At 48.3% G+C, this 23,921-nt stretch overlaps 7 protein-coding genes across 7 annotated transcripts; 5 read left to right on the forward strand and 2 right to left on the reverse strand.

Moving 5' to 3' along the window:
• Positions 1-778: 778 nt before the first annotated feature.
• BDV37DRAFT_269456 (chaperonin 10-like protein) lies at positions 779-1,937 on the reverse strand (the record flags this gene model as incomplete). The annotated part of the gene is made up of 6 exons (XM_032084367.1): positions 779-1,023; positions 1,111-1,209; positions 1,309-1,369; positions 1,423-1,738; positions 1,779-1,864; positions 1,914-1,937. The coding sequence occupies 6 exons, from the start codon at positions 1,935-1,937 to the stop codon at positions 779-781; spliced, it is 831 nt and encodes a 276-aa protein (XP_031944349.1).
• Positions 1,938-2,890: 953 nt separating this feature from the next.
• Positions 2,891-3,987, forward strand: BDV37DRAFT_241771 (uncharacterized protein). The gene has a single exon (XM_032081228.1). It carries the CDS (start codon positions 3,266-3,268, stop codon positions 3,434-3,436), a length of 171 nt encoding a protein of 56 aa, XP_031944350.1. The 5' UTR covers positions 2,891-3,265; the 3' UTR covers positions 3,437-3,987.
• BDV37DRAFT_280298 (cytochrome P450) lies at positions 3,614-5,340 on the forward strand (the record flags this gene model as incomplete). The annotated part of the gene is made up of 6 exons (XM_032086525.1): positions 3,614-3,685; positions 3,740-3,878; positions 3,929-4,314; positions 4,365-4,981; positions 5,031-5,107; positions 5,165-5,340. The coding sequence occupies 6 exons, from the start codon at positions 3,614-3,616 to the stop codon at positions 5,338-5,340; spliced, it is 1,467 nt and encodes a 488-aa protein (XP_031944351.1).
• A 1,175-nt stretch (positions 5,341-6,515) lies between these two features.
• Positions 6,516-8,425, forward strand: BDV37DRAFT_280299 (MFS transporter; the record flags this gene model as incomplete). The annotated part of the gene is made up of 4 exons (XM_032086526.1): positions 6,516-6,850; positions 6,907-7,893; positions 7,992-8,123; positions 8,197-8,425. The coding sequence occupies 4 exons, from the start codon at positions 6,516-6,518 to the stop codon at positions 8,423-8,425; spliced, it is 1,683 nt and encodes a 560-aa protein (XP_031944352.1).
• A 990-nt stretch (positions 8,426-9,415) lies between these two features.
• BDV37DRAFT_280300 (lipase family protein) lies at positions 9,416-10,440 on the forward strand (the record flags this gene model as incomplete). The annotated part of the gene is made up of 3 exons (XM_032086527.1): positions 9,416-9,500; positions 9,552-9,720; positions 9,774-10,440. The coding sequence occupies 3 exons, from the start codon at positions 9,416-9,418 to the stop codon at positions 10,438-10,440; spliced, it is 921 nt and encodes a 306-aa protein (XP_031944353.1).
• A 748-nt stretch (positions 10,441-11,188) lies between these two features.
• Positions 11,189-11,695, forward strand: BDV37DRAFT_241783 (uncharacterized protein). Its single transcript, XM_032081229.1, has one exon. It carries the CDS (start codon positions 11,292-11,294, stop codon positions 11,607-11,609), a length of 318 nt encoding a protein of 105 aa, XP_031944354.1. The 5' UTR covers positions 11,189-11,291; the 3' UTR covers positions 11,610-11,695.
• Positions 11,696-19,239: 7,544 nt separating this feature from the next.
• Positions 19,240-21,645, reverse strand: BDV37DRAFT_291280 (kinase-like domain-containing protein; the record flags this gene model as incomplete). Its single annotated transcript, XM_032088898.1, has 8 exons — positions 19,240-19,341; positions 20,169-20,404; positions 20,473-20,551; positions 20,608-21,118; positions 21,173-21,216; positions 21,269-21,398; positions 21,484-21,531; positions 21,590-21,645. 8 exons carry the CDS (start codon positions 21,643-21,645, stop codon positions 19,240-19,242), a joined length of 1,206 nt encoding a protein of 401 aa, XP_031944355.1.
• Positions 21,646-23,921: the final 2,276 nt, after the last annotated feature.

Below are 23,921 nucleotides of genomic sequence, written 5' to 3' on the forward strand. Positions count from 1 at the left end.
AATTAGAACAGATGGGTAACTCTGGATGTGAATGTATAAGCGAAAGAATCATACCCACACACAGAAAGAAAGACACAGAAGGATCGTCATGAACAGGAGAAGAGAAGTGAAGGAAGAGAGAGACTAAGAAGATGAGGAAATACTTTAGTAGAAGAAAGAAAGAGACAAAAGAAAAACACCTGACCCAGGATTACTGTGCAGAACAGCTGTTCCCAAAATGTATTGTTTGGGCACTGACCGTACCGTATGGTAATCTATCCATTCGGCCCCCCAAGGATAATACATTTACAGTCCTTCCTAGCTTGTATCTGCGTTGCCAGTTTTTCTTGGCTGGAAATGAACCCACTGAGTGGAAAATACCCACCATTAACTAGTGAATTGTCGGCCTATTCACGATCGAATTTCCCGAATACGATGAGATTGCCATTATATCGATTGGATTGCTTTTGCCAGAAGGTCAGATCGCATTGAACTATATGCAATAGTCCATTGCCACTGAAACATGGATTGGTTGTTCCACTTATATATTTTTAATTAAGGCCGCGAATCCCAATATCGAATTGAGCCCCCTAGTAGGTATGTATTATAGTACTATGGAAAGAGCTCTACTAGATATTCTGGATATGGTCGAGGATTCCTGGAAATCTCACCATGACTAGTGAAGTATTATCCATCACTTGACAGAGACCTTAGGTATTCATAATGGCTATCCTTTCCTACACTATACTGTATAAGATTAATTATTCTAGTCCCAGCCCTTGGAATAAACAACAGCGCATTAATCAAACCTCACAACTAAGCACCCGCGAAACGATCTGGATAAATACATCTCGGGGACCTGCAGGATATCATCTTTCTTCACCACTTTCAACTGAGACCGAACTCCATGTTGATCTACCACCGCCATCATCTCCTCCACCTCTTCTCGACTAGCAACGTAACTTCCTCGTAGAACCAACTGACGAAAAACAATGGGATGAGTATCAAATCTCCACGGTTCTGGTGGCAGACCAAGAAGGACCACTACGCCGCCAATGCTCAGTAATCACAAGCTCCAGGCGTTGACGGCAATCGAATCTGTGCAATTGATGACTGCGGCCAGGCCTTCACCCCCAGTTCGCTCCAGAATCTTCTCGCATGCATCGTCATGCGTAGAGGTTATTAAATGATCCGGCTGAAGCTCCGTGGGCATGTCATGTCGTCCGTAAGCTGTATACTAGCATCTCAGTTATCAATCGCCACTGTTCGGTATCCCAGAGCTTTAGCAAACTGGACACCCAGCTGCCCGAGCCCCGATCCCAATCACACCGATCATATCACCTGCTTGGAGAAATGGCCGCGCCTTGTTGATCGCTCCCCAAACGGTGGCCTAAATCTTAGCTCTGGCTCTTTTCCAGTGGAATATGCGGAATTGCGACGTACCCCCGCACATAAAAGTGGTGCCCCTTGTTCAAAGGACACAGAGTCAGGAAGAGCGATTGTTGTCGCTGAGTCGGCAACCATATACGTGGCAAAACAGCCATCATTCTTGATGCCGCCTGTCTCCCTGTGATCACAAAATCGCGGATCCAGCGTTCCATATCTCTTACGAGACCTTCTGTATCCAGCACAGGTGTCGCATGCATTTTTGAACCTCAAGATACCCACCCGATCGCCGTCTTTCCATTTCGAGGCGGATTCCTCCCCTACCTGCACAACTGTGCCTACCGGCTCGTGGGATGGGATCAAGGGCAGCGGGCTGTCGAGTTCTCCACGCAGCACATGGATATCCGAATGACAGAATCTGCGGCGTGTATTTGACAAGGAGCTCATTGGGACGGAGCTGGGGAATATTGACCGTTGAAATGGTGTACGGTGTGTTGAACTGAAGGGCGTTAGGTAGTGGTTGTTGATATGATGATGGAAACGCATACTTCGGTGATTTGGGCTGCCCACATTGTCTCGGGAATGGACGGAGACATTTTCGTGTGGGGGAAGTTCACAAAAGGATGCAGTGAGCAGGCAGTAAGATAGAGTTAGTGTGCTCCAATCTACAGCAGTAGTGAGTGGAGTATTACATCGCTAGCTTTGGTGTTGGAGAGATGAAGCCATGCACTCCGTGAACATCATGCGTTTCTCCAACTAATTACTCCAACCCTAATCATGTTATACCCCGCTGGCGTACAGGTAAATCAAGATTTCTATATCAAAGTCAAAGGAAGACCTCCTGCTTGATTCCTGAAGATAGTTTAGTCAGTATAACTATATTGACGTTAGTTATTTTAGGCCCCACTGGGGCTCTGATACACATGTCTCCAGAATGATTGATCACCAATCCAAACATACACAGATAGGCTTATGTGATGCGATAATCCAACTTATATGGAATACTCCTAGCCTACGGAAGAATGATGTACACACGAAAATGCCAAAGGTGTGGCTAGAACCTCGCCTATCTGGTGTTTCGACCATATTCAGGTTATGACATGACTCGATGCATACCATACCAGAACAGGCAAATGATGTCCAGATTCTTGAAGCCGTTTCCGTCCTTTGCGGAATGCGACACACCTACGGGAAAACTTTTCCGTTTGGACTGCCATTAATACTGAATCCTATATAACATGCAACGAGGGTTATAGAGTTATTTTGTGAAGGTGCCTGGATATCTCAAAAGTATCTTAAACATTTCAGTGTTATTGTCACGTTAGGCCTAACAGGTGAGTACTGGATTCCTAGATAACCATATAATGTAAGCCCTACTTACTACTTTTACAAAAGGTTATATAGTTCATTGGGAGGCATTCCGGCCGAAATTGAACATCTAATCATTCTTCATTCTTCAAGTTTTCGATGTATTCGCTATCCAGACATCTTAAATCATATCGATGATAGGCATCTTGACGTGATCTCCTGCTTATGGAGGAAGGTGGTATTCGGTTACGAGTACAACTTCAGTTCCAATTTGTGATGTTGCATTCGCTCCAGGAGAACCAAGTTTAAGCGACGCCTTTTCATTGACCTAGACTTCACGGAAAATTGACACGGTGCCTGCTATTGGCGCATGATATTGATAAATGAATGGAAGGGGAGTTGGTGGCTGGCTGTGCATATCAATGGGTGGTTAACTTGGTAGCATGTACATGGGAGCATTGATTGCTGACAAGGACGTAAAAGATGCACCCACGCTGCAATCGGAAGAAACGAATTAATAGGATTATATTCACATATTTTGATTACTTCGTTTTATTTTAATAGTACTATTATTGGTTGAATTGGCTCTGCCATGTTGTTTGCGGAGTGGGTATCAAGGGATGTCCTTCCAGAAGCGGCATCCCTTGATGAGGCCACGCATTCGTCGACTCAGGCCCATCTCTTTCTCACTGGCAGAGGCTCACTTATCTTGCACCTGTTGCCCATGTCCGACGTGAGACGTGGAGAAGCTCGGGTGTTATAGCCAGGTGTCAACTGTCCGACGTTGCATATAACGTCACAGGTTCTATTAAAACCTGACGCCAACCCTATCGGCACTTCTAATCTTCAACTTCATGAAGTCTAGGGTGTAGCCTAGAGATTCATGACTTGCATCTATTAGAGGTAATATTCCTAGGGATTGTCAGTATCAACAAACAACATGGATTCCGGGTTTATTCGCGAGAATATCCCCGCCATCGCGTCGATCGCTGTGTTGGTATACGTTCTCTCGGTAGGTAGCTCACGGCCTCTATTGCATCACAGCTCCGGCTGATTCGCATCATAGGTCGTATACCGGTCGCAGAAAAGTCACCTAAGCTACTTACCCGGTCCTTGGTATACCAAGTTTACCGACCTCCTTCTCCGATACAAAGTCGTCACCGGCCAGCGGCCCCGATATGTCCACGCTCTGCATGAAAAATATGGTTCGTCGCACATTCAAAAGATAGGTAAACTTGGCTAATGATGCGTACAGGCCCCGTTGTGCGAATTGGACCCGACGAAGTCGATGTTTCTGACATCAGCGGCGCACGCGAAATCCATCGCATCGGAAGTGGTTTCCTAAAATCCCCTTGGTATTCCCTGTTGAACCGCAAGGATACACAGAGTATCTTCACCACCACCGACCCCAAGTACCACAATGCCCATCGTCGACTCCTCTCATCTCCTATGTCTGAACTGTCACTCAAGTCGATGGAGCCACTGATCCAGTCTCGAGTACGCCTGACGATCCAGAAAATGCAAGAAGAGATGAAGACTCGTGGCGTGGCGGACGTCTATAAATGGTGGTTTTTCATGGCTACGGATGTCATTGGAGAAATTACCTTTGGAGAATCCTTCCGCATGTTGGAAAAGGGAAAGGTTGGTGACTCGTTGCTTCGCCCGGATGCTGTTTAGCTAATGCACCGCAGAAAAACCAATATGTGAAAGACATCGAGATGACTTCGATGATTGGTGGTATTCGTGCAAGTTTCCCTATCCTCGTCAAGCTGGCGACGCTACTCCCTTTTCCCATCATCAAGGAGGTCAACGAAAGCGGAGACCGTGTGTTCGGATATGCAACGGAATCTATCAATCGGTACAAACGTCTCTTGGCTGAGAACCCGAACGACCCAAAACCGACTGTCTTCACCAAGTTGTACAATGCGGGCGAGGAAGGTCTGCCAGATAATGAAATCCGAGACGATGCGCAAAGTTTTATCGTGGCCGGTAGCGATACCACTGCCAACACTCTGACCTACCTGGTCTGGGCTGCTTGCCGGGACCCTCAGATTAAACAGAAGTTGGTCGACGAACTGGCAGAGATTCGAGATGACTTTACGGACGAGGACCTGCGGCCACTGCCCTACTTGAACCAGGTAATCAACGAGGCTCTCCGTCTCTACCCGGCTGTTCCTTCAGCCTTGCCACGTAGTGTGCCACCAAAGGGAACGACAATGGGAGGTCACTGGATACCTGGGGGTTCTACTGTGGGCACCCAGCTGTATAGTTTGCATCGTGATCCGGTTGCTTACCCTGATCCGGAGAAGTAAGTATCACAAGAAGCGGATCACCCTGCATTGCTGATCACTAATCAGATTCGATCCGTCCCGGTGGGCCTCACCTACAAAGCTCATGAAAGACGCATTCATGCCATTCGGGGCTGGATCTCGCAGTAAGTTTCTATACTCTTCAAGCTCTAATGGCCACACCACTCACATTCACAATGCAGACTGTATTGGACTACATCTCGCCAAGATGGAGCTGCGACTCGCAACCGGCTACTTCTTTCGCTACTTCCCCAATGCCAAGATTTCTAGCAAGTACGATTTCAACGATAACGACATGGAACAGATGCTGTTCTTCCTAATGTTTCCGAAGGGGAAGCGGTGCCTCGTGGAAGTGTGATGAAGGTGTAATGTATAATTATCCGAGGGCCGTTATCGTTCGTTATCGACGGGCCACAAAACAACCAGGCGAAAACAATATTGTGGGTCTCTTGCGTCAGGCACAGTCCCTGGCTGCTTCCACCGCGGATTCAATTCCGTGGTCTCTCTTGGCTCATACGACGTGATTTGGGGTAGGGAGTGAATGTAGTATCTGATTATGAATGCTCATATAAAAGGTTCTGGTTTTGAATGGTAGGATAGGGCTTCGGGGTCGGATGTCTGATGGACACGAGCTACTCAGTTTAGATAGCCTTCGCCGTTTGAAAGCCATGAACGTTGTCTTTCTCTTCCATTTGAACCTACCCATCCGATCATTGCCCAAACTAACAGTCTAAACGTGGTTCAAACTCAATAGCCCAAATGCTTGATGCATGTTCAAGCCGATAGCCCAGGGAACCGGGTGCCAAGAACCGCAGCCGTGCGACGGACCGAGAGTAAGCCCTAAAAACATGGGATCGGCAGAGGTATGCCTGCTAGGTAAACAGGGCATCACAAGCATGGCTTCTCATTTCGAAATAACCCCTTCTTAGCGATGGCTATAACTATCATGGCCGGTGCTCCTTCGGGGAAGAAAGAAGGAATACTACGACTGGGGTACGCATATATACCTGTATGTCCTCCATATATCGAGATCCCCGTGAGGGAGCTGATTCGATATCGGGGCCCATTTGGCACCCCGAAAAGGACGCGCCATGCCGACTAACCGGGCAAACGGACCCAACCTCGGGATGAAGGTGTCCACCGCTAATTTCTTAGTCCCGAAAAGACGTGATAACCGCGGAATTACGTCCATGCTGGGTCAGCATCCCGGCGTGCTGATTCGCCGAGGGGAAAACTCTTGTTCGACAAGTTCTTAAATCTACATGTTAAGTCGGCCGACCCCATGGGTGCTGGCACTTGCAAGATTGGTAGAACCCCAACTCTGGATGATGCGCTTACACTACGGCAAGTCACACCGATGATTCGGGCTTGAATTTTAGACCCACTGTAGTCTCTCTTCGAAGACATAAGAAAAAGAGATAGCGAGGCTGCCTCTTCGTCGTAGTTAAAACCTTTCAGCTGTCGCTTCATACCTGTGTAGACTACGTGAAAGCTCGTGAGACCTACCGCGTAGGGATTTCAGGGATCGGGATCATGACTCACGACCTTGTGGAAAAGGCCTCGAAGGAGACGGTCAGCTCCACCTCTGGGGGGTATCTGGCTCCCCTGCCGCCTCGAACGGTCGATCTCGAGTCACAGCGCCGTCCTAGTACCCTCCATGATAGCGTCGAGCTTGAGCGCATCAACACATTTCGCCTACAGCAGCAACTTACCGTTGGATCGAATCGAAGTCGCATTCCTCGAGAGCAATGGCTGCCCATGGGAGCAGGAAAAGACTATCCCCCTCCCCTCCCGGACGCGGAATATGTGGTCGAGTTCGAAGGCTCGGACGACCCCATGCATCCCCAGAATTGGCCTATGAGAAGGCGGTATGCTGCACTTTGATCGCGATGTGGCCAAGGCACCAGCACTAATCCCATAATAGTGTTCTTATAGGGTCGCTCCTGACGTTCTGTGCACTTGTCACGGCGTATGTCAGTGCTATCTTCGCCACGGCCTCGGAGGGTGTTATGAAGGAGTTCGGATTCGGGAAAGAAGTCGCTGCGCTGGGTACCACGCTATATGTGCTGGGGTTTTCTGCCGGACCGACGATATGGGCGCCGGCGTCTGAGTTGATCGGGCGACGAGGGCCCTTGTTAGTTGGCATGTTCGGATTCGATATCTTCACGATCGCCTGCGCGACGGCGAAAGACACGCAAACTATCATGTTGACACGCTTCTTCGCGGGATTCTGCGCCGCTAGTGTCATCGCTCTTGTCCCGGCCAGTCTGTCGGATCTGTTCAATAACCAACATCGAGGGGTTGCGATCGCCGTGTATACGATGTCGGTGTTTACCGGGCCTTTTACCGCGCCATTTATCGGTGGGTTCACAGCAGAGAGCTACTTAGGTTGGCGGTGGACGCTCTATATACCAGCCTTTGTCGGGTTCTTCAGCTTGATCCTAATGGCGCTGTTCGCACAGGAAACGTACGCGCCTGTCGTGTTAATGCAAAAAGCGGCCATCCTGCGTCGTCAAACCAGGAACTGGGGGATTCATGCGCGGCAGGATGAACAGGAGATCGAGTTCCGCGAGCTGGTGACTAAAAACCTGGCGCGGCCCTTTCTGATCTTGTTCACCGAGCCCATCGCCTTCCTTCTGACGTTGTATATGTCCTTCATTTATGGACTGGCCTATGCGCTGCTGTCGGCCTACCCGATTGTCTTCCAAGGCACCTATGGCATGACCGGTGGTGTGAGCGGATTGCCATTTATCGGATTGATTATTGGCGAAATCTCGGGCAGTAGTTTCGTTCTCTCGCTTCAGAAGTCGTACTCGCGGAAGTTGGAGGCTAATAGTAATGTGCCTGTCCCTGAGTGGCGATTGCCCCCTTGCATCGTGGGTGGTGTTGCGTTCGCGGGAGGGCTCTTCTGGTGAGTGAGCTTCCTCTGGACTCGATCATGCCATATATCTGGCCATATGCTTGGCCATATACGCTTGGCCGAGACATGTAGTTGACAGTATGTAATAGGTTTGGATGGACCGGTTGGAGTCCCTCGATTCATTGGATGGCTCCCACGGCGGCCGGTGTGATGGTCGGCTTCGGCATCACGTCGATATTCATGCAGGGGTTCAATTACCTCCTGGATTCGTACCTGAATTTGTAGGTGGCATGTTGCTCAGCACATTAATATTCTTGTGCTAACGGATTCTGTTTCCTTTTCTTTTTTTTTCAGTGCGGCATCGGCGTTCGCGGCTAACACTATGATGCGATCCATGGTGGGAGCGTGTTTCCCACTTTTCACGCGACAGATGTTCAATAACCTGGGTATTCAATGGGCAGGCACTTTACTTGGTTGTATCGCCGTCGTGATGATTCCGATCCCGGTGCTTTTCCTCGTATTCGGCCCTCGACTCCGCCAGAGGAGTCGGTTGGCACCAGCCGTGGGGGTAAAACGGGCGTAGAATAAGTGGAATTCTCGACGATTCTAGGGTGATATACTCCATATTTGCATATGATTGGGTTTCTGTTATTCAGCTGGTTTGGAAGGATTCAACGGATTTGTATCCATGTCGAATCACAACGATTCTGTTCTTCCGCTGGCCCTGAGGGAAGGAAAGCCGAACATGGTCACGAGAACAGAACCGTTCACGGAGTAGACTTAATTTCCGCTTGAGAATAATCAAACAGAGCAGAGATCGACAGCGGGCAGGGGTGTTATTGGTGCAGGATTGTGTTAAGAAAGAAGAAGAATTGCAGTCAGTTCGTAACCGGAGACTCCGAGGCGGATCTTCATCGCAAAAAAGCTTCAGTTTAGGGCGGGAAACGAGTGGGGCGACCCTGCATTTCGCTCCCAAGGGTCACATTGGGCCATGTGGTGCTACATGTGATTCAGCCGTTTCGCTGGATCGTCAGTCATGGTACCTTTTTTCTTTTTCTGTTTCTTTTTCTGTGGCTGTTTTCCATTTATGCTTATGCGTTGACAGTTGGTATGTGGTGTCTCCCACCACCTGGTATGCAGGGGAGAAGTTAACCCGTAAGCGGCAAAATTGACAAGACAAGACGTACAAGCCTTGCAAGAACGCCCGTCCTCGTTGGATCAGCATCCTTTGTGAACATTACCGAGGCTGATTTCGTGGGGTTCTTCGTCAGCTTAAGCTGTGGATCCTCGTGGATGGGGACTGTCAACGGGACCAATTCAGCTCGATCCGGCCAAGAGTGTCGATGGTAGACTATTGAGATCGCGCATACCATGTCTCACATTTTTTCAGCGGAACCGTGGACAGCCCGATGGTCGGATGGGGGTATTGATTTTGGAGACGTCTGTATAGTAGCATACAGAATAGAACTATTTAAGGGGCGCCGGTTCCACTGTCCACGCTGTTCTTCAGTCCAGCCTCGCAATTGCATTGTCTCGATCCATTGAGTAGTCCCTGCAAAGCACACTGACCAAGATGCGTTTCCTCACCGGCGTGGTTTCTGTTCTGTCCTCGGTGGCCCTGATGGGTTACGCTTACCCAGCGACAATTGATATTCGAGGTACGAAATCTCCTTCATGACCTGCTAGACGGACACCGACTCATTGTTTAGACATCCCTACCAACCAGCTCGATGACTTCAAGTTCTGGGTGGAATATGCGGCTGCCACCTACTGCCCCAATAACTATGTTGCCAAAGACGGCGACAAGCCAACCTGCTCCGTGGGCAACTGCCCCGATGTCGAGGCGGCTGATACCACCATCAAGCTCAGCTTCTCCGAGTAAGCCAGCCAGAGTCCCCAGGACCGTGACCGCCAACTAACAACCCTAACAGCGACACCATCACCGACACTGCCGGTTTCGTGGCCGTAGACAACACCAACAAGGCCATCGTCGTCGCTTTCCGTGGTTCCTACTCCATCCGCAACTGGGTCACCGACGCAACCTTCCCCTACACCGACCCCGGACTTTGTGACGGCTGCAAGGCCGAACTGGGCTTCTGGACCGCCTGGAAGGTCGTCCGGGACCGCATCATCAAGACCCTGGACGAGCTGAAGCCTGAGCACAGCGACTACAAGCTCGTTGTCGTGGGCCACAGTCTCGGTGCCGCCATCGCCTCGCTCGCCGCTGCGGACCTGCGCACCAAGGGCCACGACGCTATTCTGTACGCCTACGCTGCGCCACGGGTGGCCAACCGGGCGCTCGCCGAGTTCATCACCAACCAGGGCAACAACTACCGTTTCACCCACAACGACGACCCCGTTCCCAAGCTGCCCCTCTTGACTATGGGCTACGTGCATATCAGCCCTGAATACTACATCCACGCTCCGGACAACACTACTGTCACCGAAAATGAAGTCACCGTTCTCGATGGATACGTTAACTTCAACGGAAACACCGGCACCAGCGGCGGACTGCCTGATCTCCTGGCCTTCCACTCGCATGTGTGGTACTTCATCCACGCCGATGCCTGCAAGGGACCTGGATTGCCCTTCCGCTAACCTATATTTGTCTTTGTGACTCTCCTACACAATGTGGATGAGATACCTCTATTTGTTCTGTATAAGGTTTCTGATGTGGAGCTGAGCCAGACGTAAATACTTAATATTGCTAATATACCAAAAATTGCATCGTACCAAAAACCTTAATCGCCATATAAATCAGTTGTCGTCTCCACTTCTTGTTTTAGGTAAAACTATTTATTCCAAGACTTTTTTTTTTTTTTTTTTTTTTTTTTTTTCTATTTTTTGGTCGTGTTTCTTTCTTTCTTTCTTTCTTTTTTTTTTTTATCTTCACAATCAAAGAAGTTACTGTAAAACAGCTGAAAAAAGAACCCCTCACTAGTCTGCAAAGAAATTCCAAATGTCGTCGGCCAAGCACACCAGCCCTGCAGGCAGCAGCAGCAGCAGTAGTAGTAGCAGCAGCCGTATCTTGCAGTGATTGCGCATGGAACCTATCAGCAAGGGGAATAGCCGACGCCCAGGCCAAAGGAAGCGGTACTCTGCAGGAGCTCCGGCCTCTCGGAGTGCGATCGGCCTACAGCCAAGCCAATAGTTTGTGGAGGTCGGAACGGAGCGGCACGGCAAGGCTAGAGTCTTAGTCGAGGCATCGCGGCGGTCTTATTCGGCTTGGTGTTGCTTTTTCTGAGCGTTCTTTGTTGTTCAGCTGGGGGTTTTTTTTTTTTTTTTTTTTTTTTTTTTTTTTTGGTGGCTGGAGATTTTTTTATTTGCTTTTTGTATGGGCCATTGCCTAGTCGTCTGCGTGTATGACTACTTTGTCCTTTCGTGTTTATCCCGAGCCGACCAGGCTCAACGCAAGTGGTCCCATGTAGGTCCCTATAATACAGTCTTCTATGGACAAGGAACTTCCCTGGATTGGAGATGTCCCCCCAGCCCACTTTAATTTGGCAGCATTCAGCTGTGGATGCAACACACGATTAGCTGCAGTGGGTTCTGCAGAAGAATGCAACCTAATCACGGAGGTAAACTCCATCCGTCCTCAGCTGAGAAACCCGAATCCTTGTCGGCGAAGTTCTACTCAGAGCGAGATGGGCCATCGTTGCCAGCTTTTCTCACCGAGCACGGCTGATAGACTGTCATCGTCTGCATGTACGGCTGAGAGACAGGATCGGAGTCTGCTGCGCTGGTTCGGTGAGGACGTGGTGAGCTGAAGTGTGAACTAGGTAGGCTTGCTGAGGTGGGATTCGTGTGAATGGGGTCTGTGGCTGTCTGTTTCTTATGTGGGTTTTGGGTGGCGTTGTTTGTGGTAGGATTTGGTGTGGGCATGCTGTCAGACTAAGAATGGTTAATTAGTATGGTTTGATATTAGACACAATTACGAAGTCTCACATGTGTCTGATTTAGCCTGTGGCCTGGAGTATCGATAGGACAACGGTGGAAGATAGTGGGCTGTGGTGACAATTTGAATCTGATGTCTGACATGTTGATTTAGAAAGTGTCATTTTTACAGTGCCTCGTCAGCTTACTGAAAATACTCACTCGATATGTTGCGGTTAAGGCCGTTAGGAATGAGATATAAAGATATATGTTGGCACCGGTGACGGGCAAGTGAACCTTGGCTGGCGTGTCATTCCATTCCTCCTCCCGGTATCAAGTTCCCATATAGTTATATATATATATATTATCTGACGTCGAATGTCGGGAATCAAAGAAGAGCGTCTATGGAGGCGAGTTTCCTCTCTAAGAGCAGTGCATCAGGTACTATACAACCCACAAAGCTGCCTCGATTGCCCTAAAACAACAATCATTGACAGATGTGACCATATCCTCATCTGGCGCTGACATCTAATACATTGGTGACCGTCCAACAACATTCTTGGAGGGGAGTCTATATGGATGATGCTGTTGTGCTCTGTGTGTTACACCTGAAGTCGGTTAATTAAGTCTACTGGTCAATTCGCTTGTGGCTCGCTTCAATCACTATGAGTGCCATGTGATACAAGGTGAGCTGGGAGAGACTTAAAGCGCTGAGTAATGACCCTAGACGGATAGCCCAGGTATAGCATGTCGAGTCCTGAACGATGTAGATATTAGGTGAGAAGCACTATGACTGGTTTGCTCAAGAAAGTAGGTGTGAAGAATGATCTCTCCATATATCGATTTCTCCTTGTATGATGGCAGATAGATTATTGTTATAGAGGGATATACGCACAGCGAAGGCATTGGCGTGTTGACATTTCCAATAAGAACATTGTCGTAATTCAGTATAGTAAGGATTACGACTCCCCTGGGCATCCGATAGAGAAATTACCATCATCGGCGGTAAGAATATCTCGTCCATACCATGCTTCCTTGGTTACCATAAGGCTTGAGGATGCTTCACAGCCAATGCATGAGCCATAAACCCCAGCATAAGTGTAGCAACCTCGCTAGTATCACTTCAACCTCTAGTTAAACACGCCACAAGAAATGGGTGAAAGCGAATACAAGCCCGTCCCAGCTTTGTCCATCTCTATGATATCATCCCATGCGATCCGAGCATGCAAGTCGCTCCTAATGTCTTCCCTCCGCGATCATTTGCATTGTCACTGTCTCCCATACTGACCATATCTAGTCCATGGGCACGCCAGTGTATTACATGTACATTGCGAGATGGTACGTAGATAGAAAGCTAGAAACACACAGGTTAAGAGTATCTTGATGAGTGATCGATCAATTGGATCCCTTGAACGGTCTAGATCACTGGGATATGCAACATGTCATCACAATGATACTCATCTCTAAAACGCTAGGTCCTTGCGTCCATGACGGGAGATGTATCAATGAAGATAGACCATTGATCAAGGTGGTTATAGAACTGGAATCCCAGACATGGTACCTATAGAGATAGCTCATGCTACCCACAATGATATCACTCAGAAAGTCTAGCCCAGCTTCTGGAGAATAGTAAAGGATATGCACATGATGTAAGGGACGAATTGTAACACGGAGCCACCGAGAGGGAAATGACATCAAGAACTAGAAACTAGTTGAAGACGTAATACTAGACATAGTGTCACGAGCTTCCCGATGAAAGACTTCGAGATAGGAGCAGTGCGGATAGTGCTGTGCTTGGATGTATTGAAAGAACAGGATCCGTATGCTGATTCCATTGAGCTAGAAGGATCACACTGCAATGCATTATTTGAAAACTATGATTGCCAGACGGGAAAGCAATATTTGTAGGATAAGGTCTGTTCTATATGGATGTTTCAACTTAGTATATCCTTTCCATTTGGGCCAGGTACTGCTGAATGACTATTTGCACTACCCTTGCTATACAGTCCAATTTATAATCTAGGAATGACATATGTTGTATTCCATCATTGAACAATCACGTCATATCTTGCTGGCCAGAGTTTGGTTGGAGGCACCAAATGCCTAAAGGTATTTTGGTCAAGTGGCAGCACGCTTGACATATCTTCTCAAGAGCTCTTAGACCCACAGTACTTTCAATGAGAATCATAGCTAGTGACTTCTCATTAGTACGCTAAGGAGGTTCATAGTACCTCAGTCCTTCTTCAATCCTAGCCTCGAAGTGTACCACGGTTCATGTGCTTCATATCTTGACTTGACTTGGTTGAACAAAAGCTTCACTAGGTCTAGAACCTGATGTCAACTGCTTCGGAAACTATCTCCTGACAGACTAGTGGGGCGTAGACAGCCAGTTCGCCTGACTATCCATAATAGTACCCTTTTGGACGCCAGCATGAACATACCCACTTAATAGTATCACCACAGAGTCATCTCCACTCGGCTCCTAAAGCGGGGATTTGGGCGGAAGCGAACACCCCACGTAGGGTAATGTTAGCTCTAGTCGAGAAAACCTCGGGGTACATTTGCCTGTAAGTGGGGAAAGGATTAATAATGTAGAAATGCATTTGCTGGATGAATTTTTATAGTTGAGTGGCTATGACGTACATGGGGAAGTATGACATAAAACGGTCGACGACACTATTGAAACCCACTTGGCGTAGATTAGATCTAAGACGACACTGCTAATGCAGTATCGTGAGAGTGCCTTGCAGAACTGCCTAGACTCATTATCCAGTAGATAGTATTTATTCAGTTGCTGGTCTAGACCTTTGTGCCAGGAAAACTTGCATCATACTAACCAGGGTCCGGCTCGGATCGACGACTGCTTCTTCAAACGGGAGTACTAGTATCGTACGGGCTTTGAGAAAGGCTAGTCTAGTAGATATACACGCAATGAAGGGGTCGACGTCATTGCTGGGTGTTCATGTGATATTCAAAGCGTCGAGACATTTATAGAGTGGATGTTGCTTTTACAGGTGAGCATTCAGGTTTAAGGCGAGCCACCAATAGGTATACCTCCTTCAGGAACAGGAGAAAGGGCCATTCATGCACACTTATAACCCCCCTATTGGCCACAGGAAATCTGATAACGATCTTGCCAACGCCAGGGCCTCCAGTTTCTATCCTTGCATCCCGAGTGAACTGCGTATCCCTCTGCAGCTATGCATTGGACTCATGGCACGTGGCTGTGGATATCTCACAGGCAAGCCACCTTTATTTTGCAATTCTAATTCTACATGCTGACGTCAAGTTCCCCTGTCTAGATCAAAAACGGTGACAAGGGCTTCTGCCCGATACCAGGATGACGCCGACCAGAGGAGCAGCAAGCAGCATCATGTGTCTGAACAACAAAAGCCACGCCCTGGGATGTACGTTCGAAGTATTCAATCTTCAGGAAGCGAGACGCAACCGTCGGTTAAAGCAACGCGTCAAGAATACAATATGAACCAACTACGATGCCAACGGTGCAATGGCCGTCGCTCATCCGCTTACCACCGTAAGAACCGTACAGACCCAGTTCTTTATCCACCCGTGGGGATCTGCTCTCGTGAATGGACCGGTTGTGCAGTAGTGAAGCAGTCGGGCGGGCTCGGCCACTGGGATCACCCAATCCATGAACTCCCAGGGAGCTAGAGGCTCGGTGGATTCGCACTATGCAGGGACTTCAGAGAGCGACGTGCATTGCATGTCGCCTAAGAAAAGGTACATAAGATGAAGCACATCAAGATTAATGATGTCACTATCGATCAGCCCCACCTACGGATAGTACGCAGACACCGAGGCGCACACAGGCCAACGGTGACGCACTGACGACATTGCTTGAGACTGATCCCACGAGATTATGTGCTGATCAATGGCTGCCAAGCTGCCATGAGCTTCGCGGCCAGATGTTACTGGATAAACTTAAGTGTTGGCCATAGAGCGACGCTTGGGGAGGTTGTACTAGGAATAGATGTTACTAAATGAAGAGACTTTACTAGTACTCATAGTCGAGAGAGTACCTCATTGGGTATCAGAGGTACATGTAGCTGATGTCATGTCTGCACTAAAAACCGCTATTTACTTGAATCAGAAATGCGATGGAAGAGTGGAGACGTAAACTATGGTTTCACGTAGGAAGTCTGTTGACAGGGCTCAGCACTAATGCTTCAAGGAAAATACTACGAGCAAGAAGATGATAGATGACCGCATCGTGTAGGTATTTGACGTAGTTTCCGTAATAGAGCGATCGACGCATGGTTCCAGACACACAGTTGTGCTCAGGCCTTCCCACGAGGACGGATGCAGAAGAGAAAAGTGTAGACACATAATCTGGCGTTGATTGATACCAGAGCATTTGTTCAAGAGACACAAGATCATTCGTTCTGTGAAGAGAACTGTTTGTGGAATACCGTGTTTCCGTGAATCATATAGAGCCTGAGCCTTGAGGAGTTCTACAGGGGAGATATATCAGAACATATATGCTAACTTCATACTTCTTGTTGCTTAGAGAGAGCTTATTGTATATTTATGACTTGTCTAAGTATGTACATGAGCCAAGGGACCGTAGTGGGGGTAGGTGCTAGGAGGGATTTTGATTCAGTTTTCAGAGTCGAACACAGGAGCAAAGGAATCAATTTTATAAAATTAGAGCAAATGTGATATTAATCAGTAAGGTTCAGTTAAGATGATCTTTGGTACTAAGGCTGACTTTAATCATAGGGAGACAATCGAGGGCTACTTAAGGGACATGTGCTGTGTGCATACACCAAACCCCGAGTCTGCTCTAACAAAAGAAGTTGGCAGATTTTTACTCTATGATTACATTCAGTGCGTCTACGGGTTCGGAAATTTCTCGGAGGGCTTAACCCTTCCTTATCGGCGATGACACCGTTAATCGATGGCCTGTCTGGCGGTTCATCGGACCTTCGGTAGTGCAGCGCTCAGTATATCACTCATCACTCGATATTCCCTTGCAAACTAAGGTTCTCGGTCGCTTTCCAGGACTCACTGCAACCCTAAACAACGGGGTATCTGCAAGTTAAATACGTTTGACCGAGATCGAGTGAACCCCTGAGCAAAAGTTGTGGTTGTTGAGGACGTGCCGAGCCGCTAGCATGGTATTTCAACGGCCAGCCATATCGACACTGTCTGGGAGTGTGCAGTGGAGCTCTGGTTCCTGGAATTCGGAGATACCGACCTGGTCCGATCTGGTACGAAATTGTATAAGACAACCCTAAATCGAGCACAGGTCGAATGATCGATATAACTATCCCCCATCTGGAAGGTATCTAGCCAGGCAAACCCAGTTTCAATGGTTTATACCCACGATCCGGGAGCATGGTAAACGCCGGTGGATATATGGGATAGTACGGAGTAGGCAGTACTTGGATAGGTTTGAAACCCGTCGGACAACCCCCGCGTGACAAAGGTAGCTGTCCTGTGCTTTCCACGATGCAAGTGTTATTTCGATTACGTAGGGGAATTACACCCCTATCTTCCACTCATCTTGCACCAATTACGGAGTCCTTGACCGCTACTTCTTCCAACATCGGAGGGAGCCCTCTAGCTCCACGACAGTGTCTGGCTGAGCCCACTAGCCTAGCTAATGTCTGCTGATAGGACTTTTTACAGGCTGAAATTGCCCCTGTAATCAAAATATGGCGTTTGTCGCATTCATGGCAGTGCTGGCGGCCGAAAACTTCAGTCTGGAGACATTGGATATCGTAGCCTATAGAGGAGCTCCATCAGTGGAGGGCTCCGTCACTCGACGTCAAACCCTCACAGTATGAAAATTAAAGCGAACCTAAAGACGTTCGAAGACAACACTAAGAGTACGACATTGGGAATAGACTTCTTCAGCAGGGTCCATGGACACCGAAAAAATATACCTCCAGAGCCAAACACTTGCAAACTATAATAGAGGACCCAACCGGCAGTCGGTTGTCTCGTTATCCCGTCTATCACGTTTATGACCCACGTGCTTGGTTGCTTAACCGGTACTTTAAGAAACAAGCTCATGTCCAGCAAAAGCGTAGGAGAGAGACAGCGCTAGGAGGCAACGGATCTGCCCGAGTCTGTGCCCTGCAGCGCACAGGTTCCTGTATATGGTCCAGGCGTTGTTCCTTGCAGCTAAGCAAAGACAGGAACCATGGAAGAGGAGATCGAGCTAGAGCGCCCAAGGCAAGGTCCTAATATATCGTCGCGCGAGTTGGTTTAGCGTGTGGTAGATTGCAGATCCACAGAGCGGAGTATTAAATCCAACTAAATAAATAGTCCGAGTCACATGGGCCAGTATGCCCCACGCGTAGTAATTAGTAGCAGTACCACGAGGAGTCCCGGTTTCAAAGGCCGGCTTTCGGTGTGTTCACAAGTAGTATCTAGTACTTGCATATCAGTGTCTGAATCGAGAATCGACATGAGAATGTGAGGGGGAAAAGGGAAAAAAAGAGCCTTGAAATGGAGGTCAATCAAGCCATTTGGAGATGATGTCTCCTGTTAAGATAGCAACATTATGCCTAAGCCAATCAAAATTAATGTTGTAAGCACTAATCATGGACAGGAAATAATTTTTTTTTTATCGTGAGGAGTACAATTACGAGACGGATAATGCGCACAAGCATCATGGTCACAAAGAAATGGCCACAAACCAGACCTTACGACCGAGATTCCCCGTTGAAAGGCGTCATTAAGTCAATCCAGCTAGAGGGGCACTAGGAATAAGAGCTTTGTCTGCGCCTAGATGCGTCACACTCATTAAGAAAAGAGGCCAAGACCATATCGTCCCTTACTCACAGTCCTTGGCGAGTAGCACCCACAACCGCTTATGGCTTAGTATTCAAATTCCGAGGAAATTTTCCGGAGACGGAAAGTTATATGCGGAAAATTTTTGCGTAGGGCCTGCCGATCAGCAACATATAGATGGCTATAATGATTCTTGGAAGAACCCCTGACGGTTTTGCCGGTGAAGCGTTACGTGAGACATAGGATCCCCCTGGCTAAGGTGAGAGAGATTAGAGATGTATATGATTGCGGTGAGTATGCATATATGTTTTCCCCTGGGGCTCATGCCGTTTCTGATGGCACACCTAGCTTTGCAGAGATTATTATGTTTATGTTGGGGTGTACGGAGCTCTCTTGCTATTTGCACGTTCGTTCAACAGGGGGGTATCTGCATACGCGGAATTGACATCTCCGAAAGACCCATAGTGGGCCCTACAGCCATGTAGTACCTGACGCTACAGAGATTACTGTAGTAGGTCATCCTGGTTAAAAATATCACGATAACATGACGCAAGATGGTAGGCGCAGCTGTCAGATCGAGTGTGGCAAACTCTCGGCAATCAGCAGGATTTTGCTGATTTCAAGGAAAATGGAATCCCAAGCACACCCTTTAGGACGGTCACTCTGGTAGCGTCCTTCTGATTATACTATTACGTTATGTCAAGGTTGGTGAGGCCATATTTGTGCTTTTAGCTTGGAAGTACTACATCCTGAATCCGTGCCTTATTGAGAGCCAAGGTGCATGTGGGTAGGCACTTTTATTATGACGCAAAAGTTTCTTGACGGCAGGAAATAGGAGTGAACACTGAGTGTATAGCACCAATGCTTACGTGATAGTATGCCTCAAGCCAAGTTTAAAGGCCTTGTAACTCCTATAGTAGGCAAGAGGTTCTACTAATCATGGGTTGAACATACCTGTCAACCTCACCGGTGACGGCCTGACGTAAAACGGTGGGCTTGCTAATCCCCTTAAGTACACTGTCGACTACGATGAGAATAGGAGTAAATGATCAGTTATCTACATACCATCTTAGTGATAGTGCACTGGCGTAATGTCCAATTTGGGACTGAGAAGTAACACTCACTATAATTACCGAGGCGGATCTTGAATCCTGGTCTCCAGGCGAAGGGTAATTAGGCATAATCCATTGGACTACCCCTGAAGTGGAACGGGCAATCCTCTTACCTAAATGCGAATGGGCCAGTTTCATTTCACCGCTAGAGACGGTTTTCAATAGTGCGGAAGAGACACGAGTGACATGAGCAACTACTTACTGGGGTTGGATAATGTGCTTGCCTCACTACTACCACGTGCCTACAATCTGGTTCTTCTATACATGGATCTATTCCTCCACTAGCCCTGCCCATCGTAGTCAATTTCCTTTACAGATGATGCTTCCATCGCTGGCGGATGCTCGTTGACCGGGTAGGCAGTCATTACAAGTAGGAGAGAATTAGATCCACATTCGCTATCACAAGTACAGATTTCGTTAGGACCAGTTGTTACAGACATGGAGTCCAATCGACGAAGGCGTCGGGGTTCAGGAATGACTCAGTTTCCGAAAATTGAGGGATAGTGGGTTCCTCTAGACCCATCGGTGACATTGCCAGGCACGCACTTTGATGAAAGTGGAGCACCTCCATGAATCTACCAGCTTCCTTGTTAGTAGAAGAGCTTTCAGGGGGAGACGAGGAAGGGCGTACATCATTTCTTTTAGCATCTCCTCATCGAATTCACCGCCGTTGAACATCCAGTCGAACTTTTGTTCCGCAATGGGCTCATCGGTCGGGTCATGATACATTCTCATATAGGGGTGTTGTAGGGCTTCCTCGGCGGAAATCCTCTCTTGTGGGTCCAGCGTGAGCATTCTCTCGAGCAAACTCCGGGCTATGGAACCAATACCAATCAGCAACTCAGTGAAAGTAGTAGGGTATAGAGCATGATCGGCAACTTACAATAATCATCTAGATTCTGAATAACGCTTTGCAAGGGACGTGGCTCTCTCCGCTCCAGTGACCGGATGATCTCCACTGTCTGAACGTACATGTTAGTACTACCGTGTGTACAACAAATTGTCCTGAAGTACCTACATTCGTGGTACAAATCCGCGAGATAAACTTGTCAGACGGGTTTCCCAACACGTCCAGGATTAAGTAGAACTGGTTAATTGGGTCTTGCCCGGGGAATAAAGGCTTTCCATTGAGCATCTCTGCAATGACACATCCGGCGCTCCAAATATCCATCTCGACACCGTACATTTGCCATGTAAGCATGACCTCCGGTGCACGGTAATACCGTGTCGAGACATATCCAGTCATTCGATGATCTTGCGGCCTGGAGAGACCGAAATCACATATTTTCAAGTCGCAGTTCTCATCGATGACCAAGTTGCTAGGTTTGATATCCCGGTGAACTACGCCGGCCGAATGTAGGTATTTTAAGCCACGCTGAGGCTCGTCAGAATTGTAAGAATGAAGGTACGAAGCGCGAGCAACTCTCACCAGTATTTGATACGCGAAATACTGTACGAATTGTGGTTCAAGGGGTCCAGCTTCCAGGAGGCGGCCGAGGTCAGTTGAGAGGAGCTCGGTTACCAGGTAACTGAAAAGCAATATTAGCGAGCAGTACAGCTAAGACGACTGGAGCTGGACATACACATCTGTTCGGGGAGATATAAAAACATCGCACAAGCCGATGAGCTTCAAGTTGTCAGCATGCTTGGAATATAGCTCACAGTTTCAGAGTCCGTACGTTCTCATGTCGTAGCTGTTTCAAGAGCTTAATCTCCCGGTACGTCTGCTTAGCGCTGGCTGGCGTGGCAAAGGGGTTCAATAGCTTTTTGATCGCCACTGCTTGGCCCCTGACCAGGTCATAAGCGGAACTACTTTCCTCACTAAGCTTTCATCTTTATAAAAGGCAAAACAGTGGGGGAAAAAGGGGCAACGGAGATATTAAGGGAGACATACCAAACAAGACTAAAGGCACCCAGGCCCACTGGTCGTACGTTAATATACCTAGACAAACGGTTAAGACCGGAGTTTATGACAGGGTGCTGAGGCCAAACGTATATACCTGCTGGTGGTGTCAAACACAGATCCCAAGACCTGTGAGCGGTTGAACTCTGCCATGTTTGCTGCTCACTTGCGATACCTTCAGAAACGGCGCACCAGGTGAACAAAGCGGCACATTGATTTATATAGCCAGTATCCTGACAGACCGACAGAGTTCTCCACCAGGACCCATCGGAGAGGATAATGCGAGGATGGGAAAAGCACCTCCGCATAGCGGATCTCCTGCGTTCCCTGCCATTGAACAGAACTTCCAATAGGATTGCATCCTGAAAGGTCCTCAGATAGTTGCATGCTCATTGGCGAAAGAAACTCGCGGACAGCCGAGAATGCCTGCTTTCCGACGGCCATTGGCTATACAGGCTTGATCTAGACAGGAAATCCTCTGCTAGTCGATAGAGGCTAGACCCATTAGAAAAAGGGACAGGCCGGATCGGGTGGTGCTACTCCATTGAGCTTGGGATTTGAAATATCCTATCACGGATGTCTTTTCCAGTGGCCAATCTGAGCGCACTATAGGGCAGTCGTTGGTAGCGTTACTGGTAGCCTTGCAATGTCCGAAGTAAATTGATGTGTAGTTCTGGGTGGCGATTTACCTATACCCACTTGGAACCTTGTTGTATCACTGCGAAACCTTCGCCCAATAACCTGCTCTCTTCTTTAGCCACTTATCAACCCACTTCGGTCGGGAGAGAGAGAAGCAATGGGCAGGGGGTGTCCCCTACCTCCTGAAGGCTCACGTCGCGCAAGTGATTCAAGGACTTGCAAGCCCTTGGGATACAATAAGTGATCCCAAGTTTGATGACTGGTATTGCCTAGGAGAAAACGTCTGTTTCCTTCTCCCTACCCACTCAGCAAGCCGCCATTAAATGCCCGGTGATGATCTCTTGCTATAGGGGTACTCCACAGGCCTTGGCGAATGGCGCATATCAGCACCGAGTGACACTTATAGACTTGGACCTGGAGAGCCTGGAGAGGCTGTCTAGCCAAATCTAACTCTCGGCAGCCTCTAACGGCCGAGAATAATGTGGAACTTTAGATGTATCTCTCACTGACGACATCCTCTGGACGATGCACAATGTGGGACGGGAAAATGGCCCCCCTTGCGCTATTTTGAACCTGCCGCTCCATATTGCCATTTAGAGCTCCCTGCATACTGCTTTGGCCTGTGTGATATGGTATCCCTGTCTCCCTGTTGCTATATTCAGCTAGCCAACACTCTAAGGCAATAGAGTGAGATAGTAATAGAACACCGGCAGAGTTTGCACCTTTCTGATTAGCGTATATGACGCCGGAATCTCACCGTTTGATCCGCTCGGGTGGCTATACGGCTCCCTAGGAGCAGGTAAGGTCACGCCTGCCAAAGCACAGTGCCTGACTGGGGACAGGGCGGAGTACATTGTCTCTAGCCCTGGCACTTGGCGGATTATTCCGCTGCTAGATGATGTGCACGGTGAGATCCGGGGAGCTTATACTAATCCTATTGCGAGTCATGGGAGTGGCTAGGAATTTATGTAGCTCGCTACTGTTGGGAGAAAGCATTTTGTACTAATAGGGGTCGTGCAAATCCCCCATATTGAGGTTGTAGACCGTCAGAGGTAGAACAGGTACACAGGTGATCAGGGCGTTCTACTATCACCTTAAAGTCTAGTAAGGTTAGCTGCATAACGAACTATATACGCATAAATGACATACATTTTATCCGATTCCACCTGACAAAATACATTAGTGTAAGGCACTAACGTCACCCTATCCCACCTGGTCCAGGCTAGTAGTGATCCACGGGATATGTGAGACGGGTCCTGTATCCATTGCGAATCAACCCATGTATTAGAGGCTCACATGCATGCAGACCTACGAGATTGTCCTTTAGCATTTGTGCGCGAAGGGAAACGAGTCCGCACTACCTGCAACAAGGAATGTACTAAAACTTCAATGAGGGGGACTCAGCTGATTGCATCACACTGGTTGATGGCCTTAAACGTTATAATGCACAGAGATGCCGTTTAAGCTGGGGCAGGGGCTGGATCAATACATCATTGCATGCTTTGGAGATACCCCTAGTGCTAACCAATCGAGGTTGGGCTCGATAGACTGACGTTGTGTCTGGCTGGACTTGTTAGCTCTTTCGGGGAGGAATAAAATGCCTCATCCCCTGGGCATTTGCCCTGCCAATTGGATTTCCTTTTCTCCGTGAACTCGGCCGGTCCCACAACGGGGCACTTGAGGTTGCATCACCGACTGCCTTGTCTTGCCGGGGCAGCCGCCGTTCAGCTTCCTGCTTCGGTTTGATCCTGATTCCTTAGGCTACTTAGGTCACTTTGCAAACGCAGATC

Source organism: Aspergillus pseudonomiae (assembly GCF_009193645.1).
Source record: "Aspergillus pseudonomiae strain CBS 119388 unplaced genomic scaffold BDV37scaffold_13, whole genome shotgun sequence".
NCBI classification, from domain to species: Eukaryota; Fungi; Ascomycota; class Eurotiomycetes; order Eurotiales; family Aspergillaceae; genus Aspergillus; species Aspergillus pseudonomiae.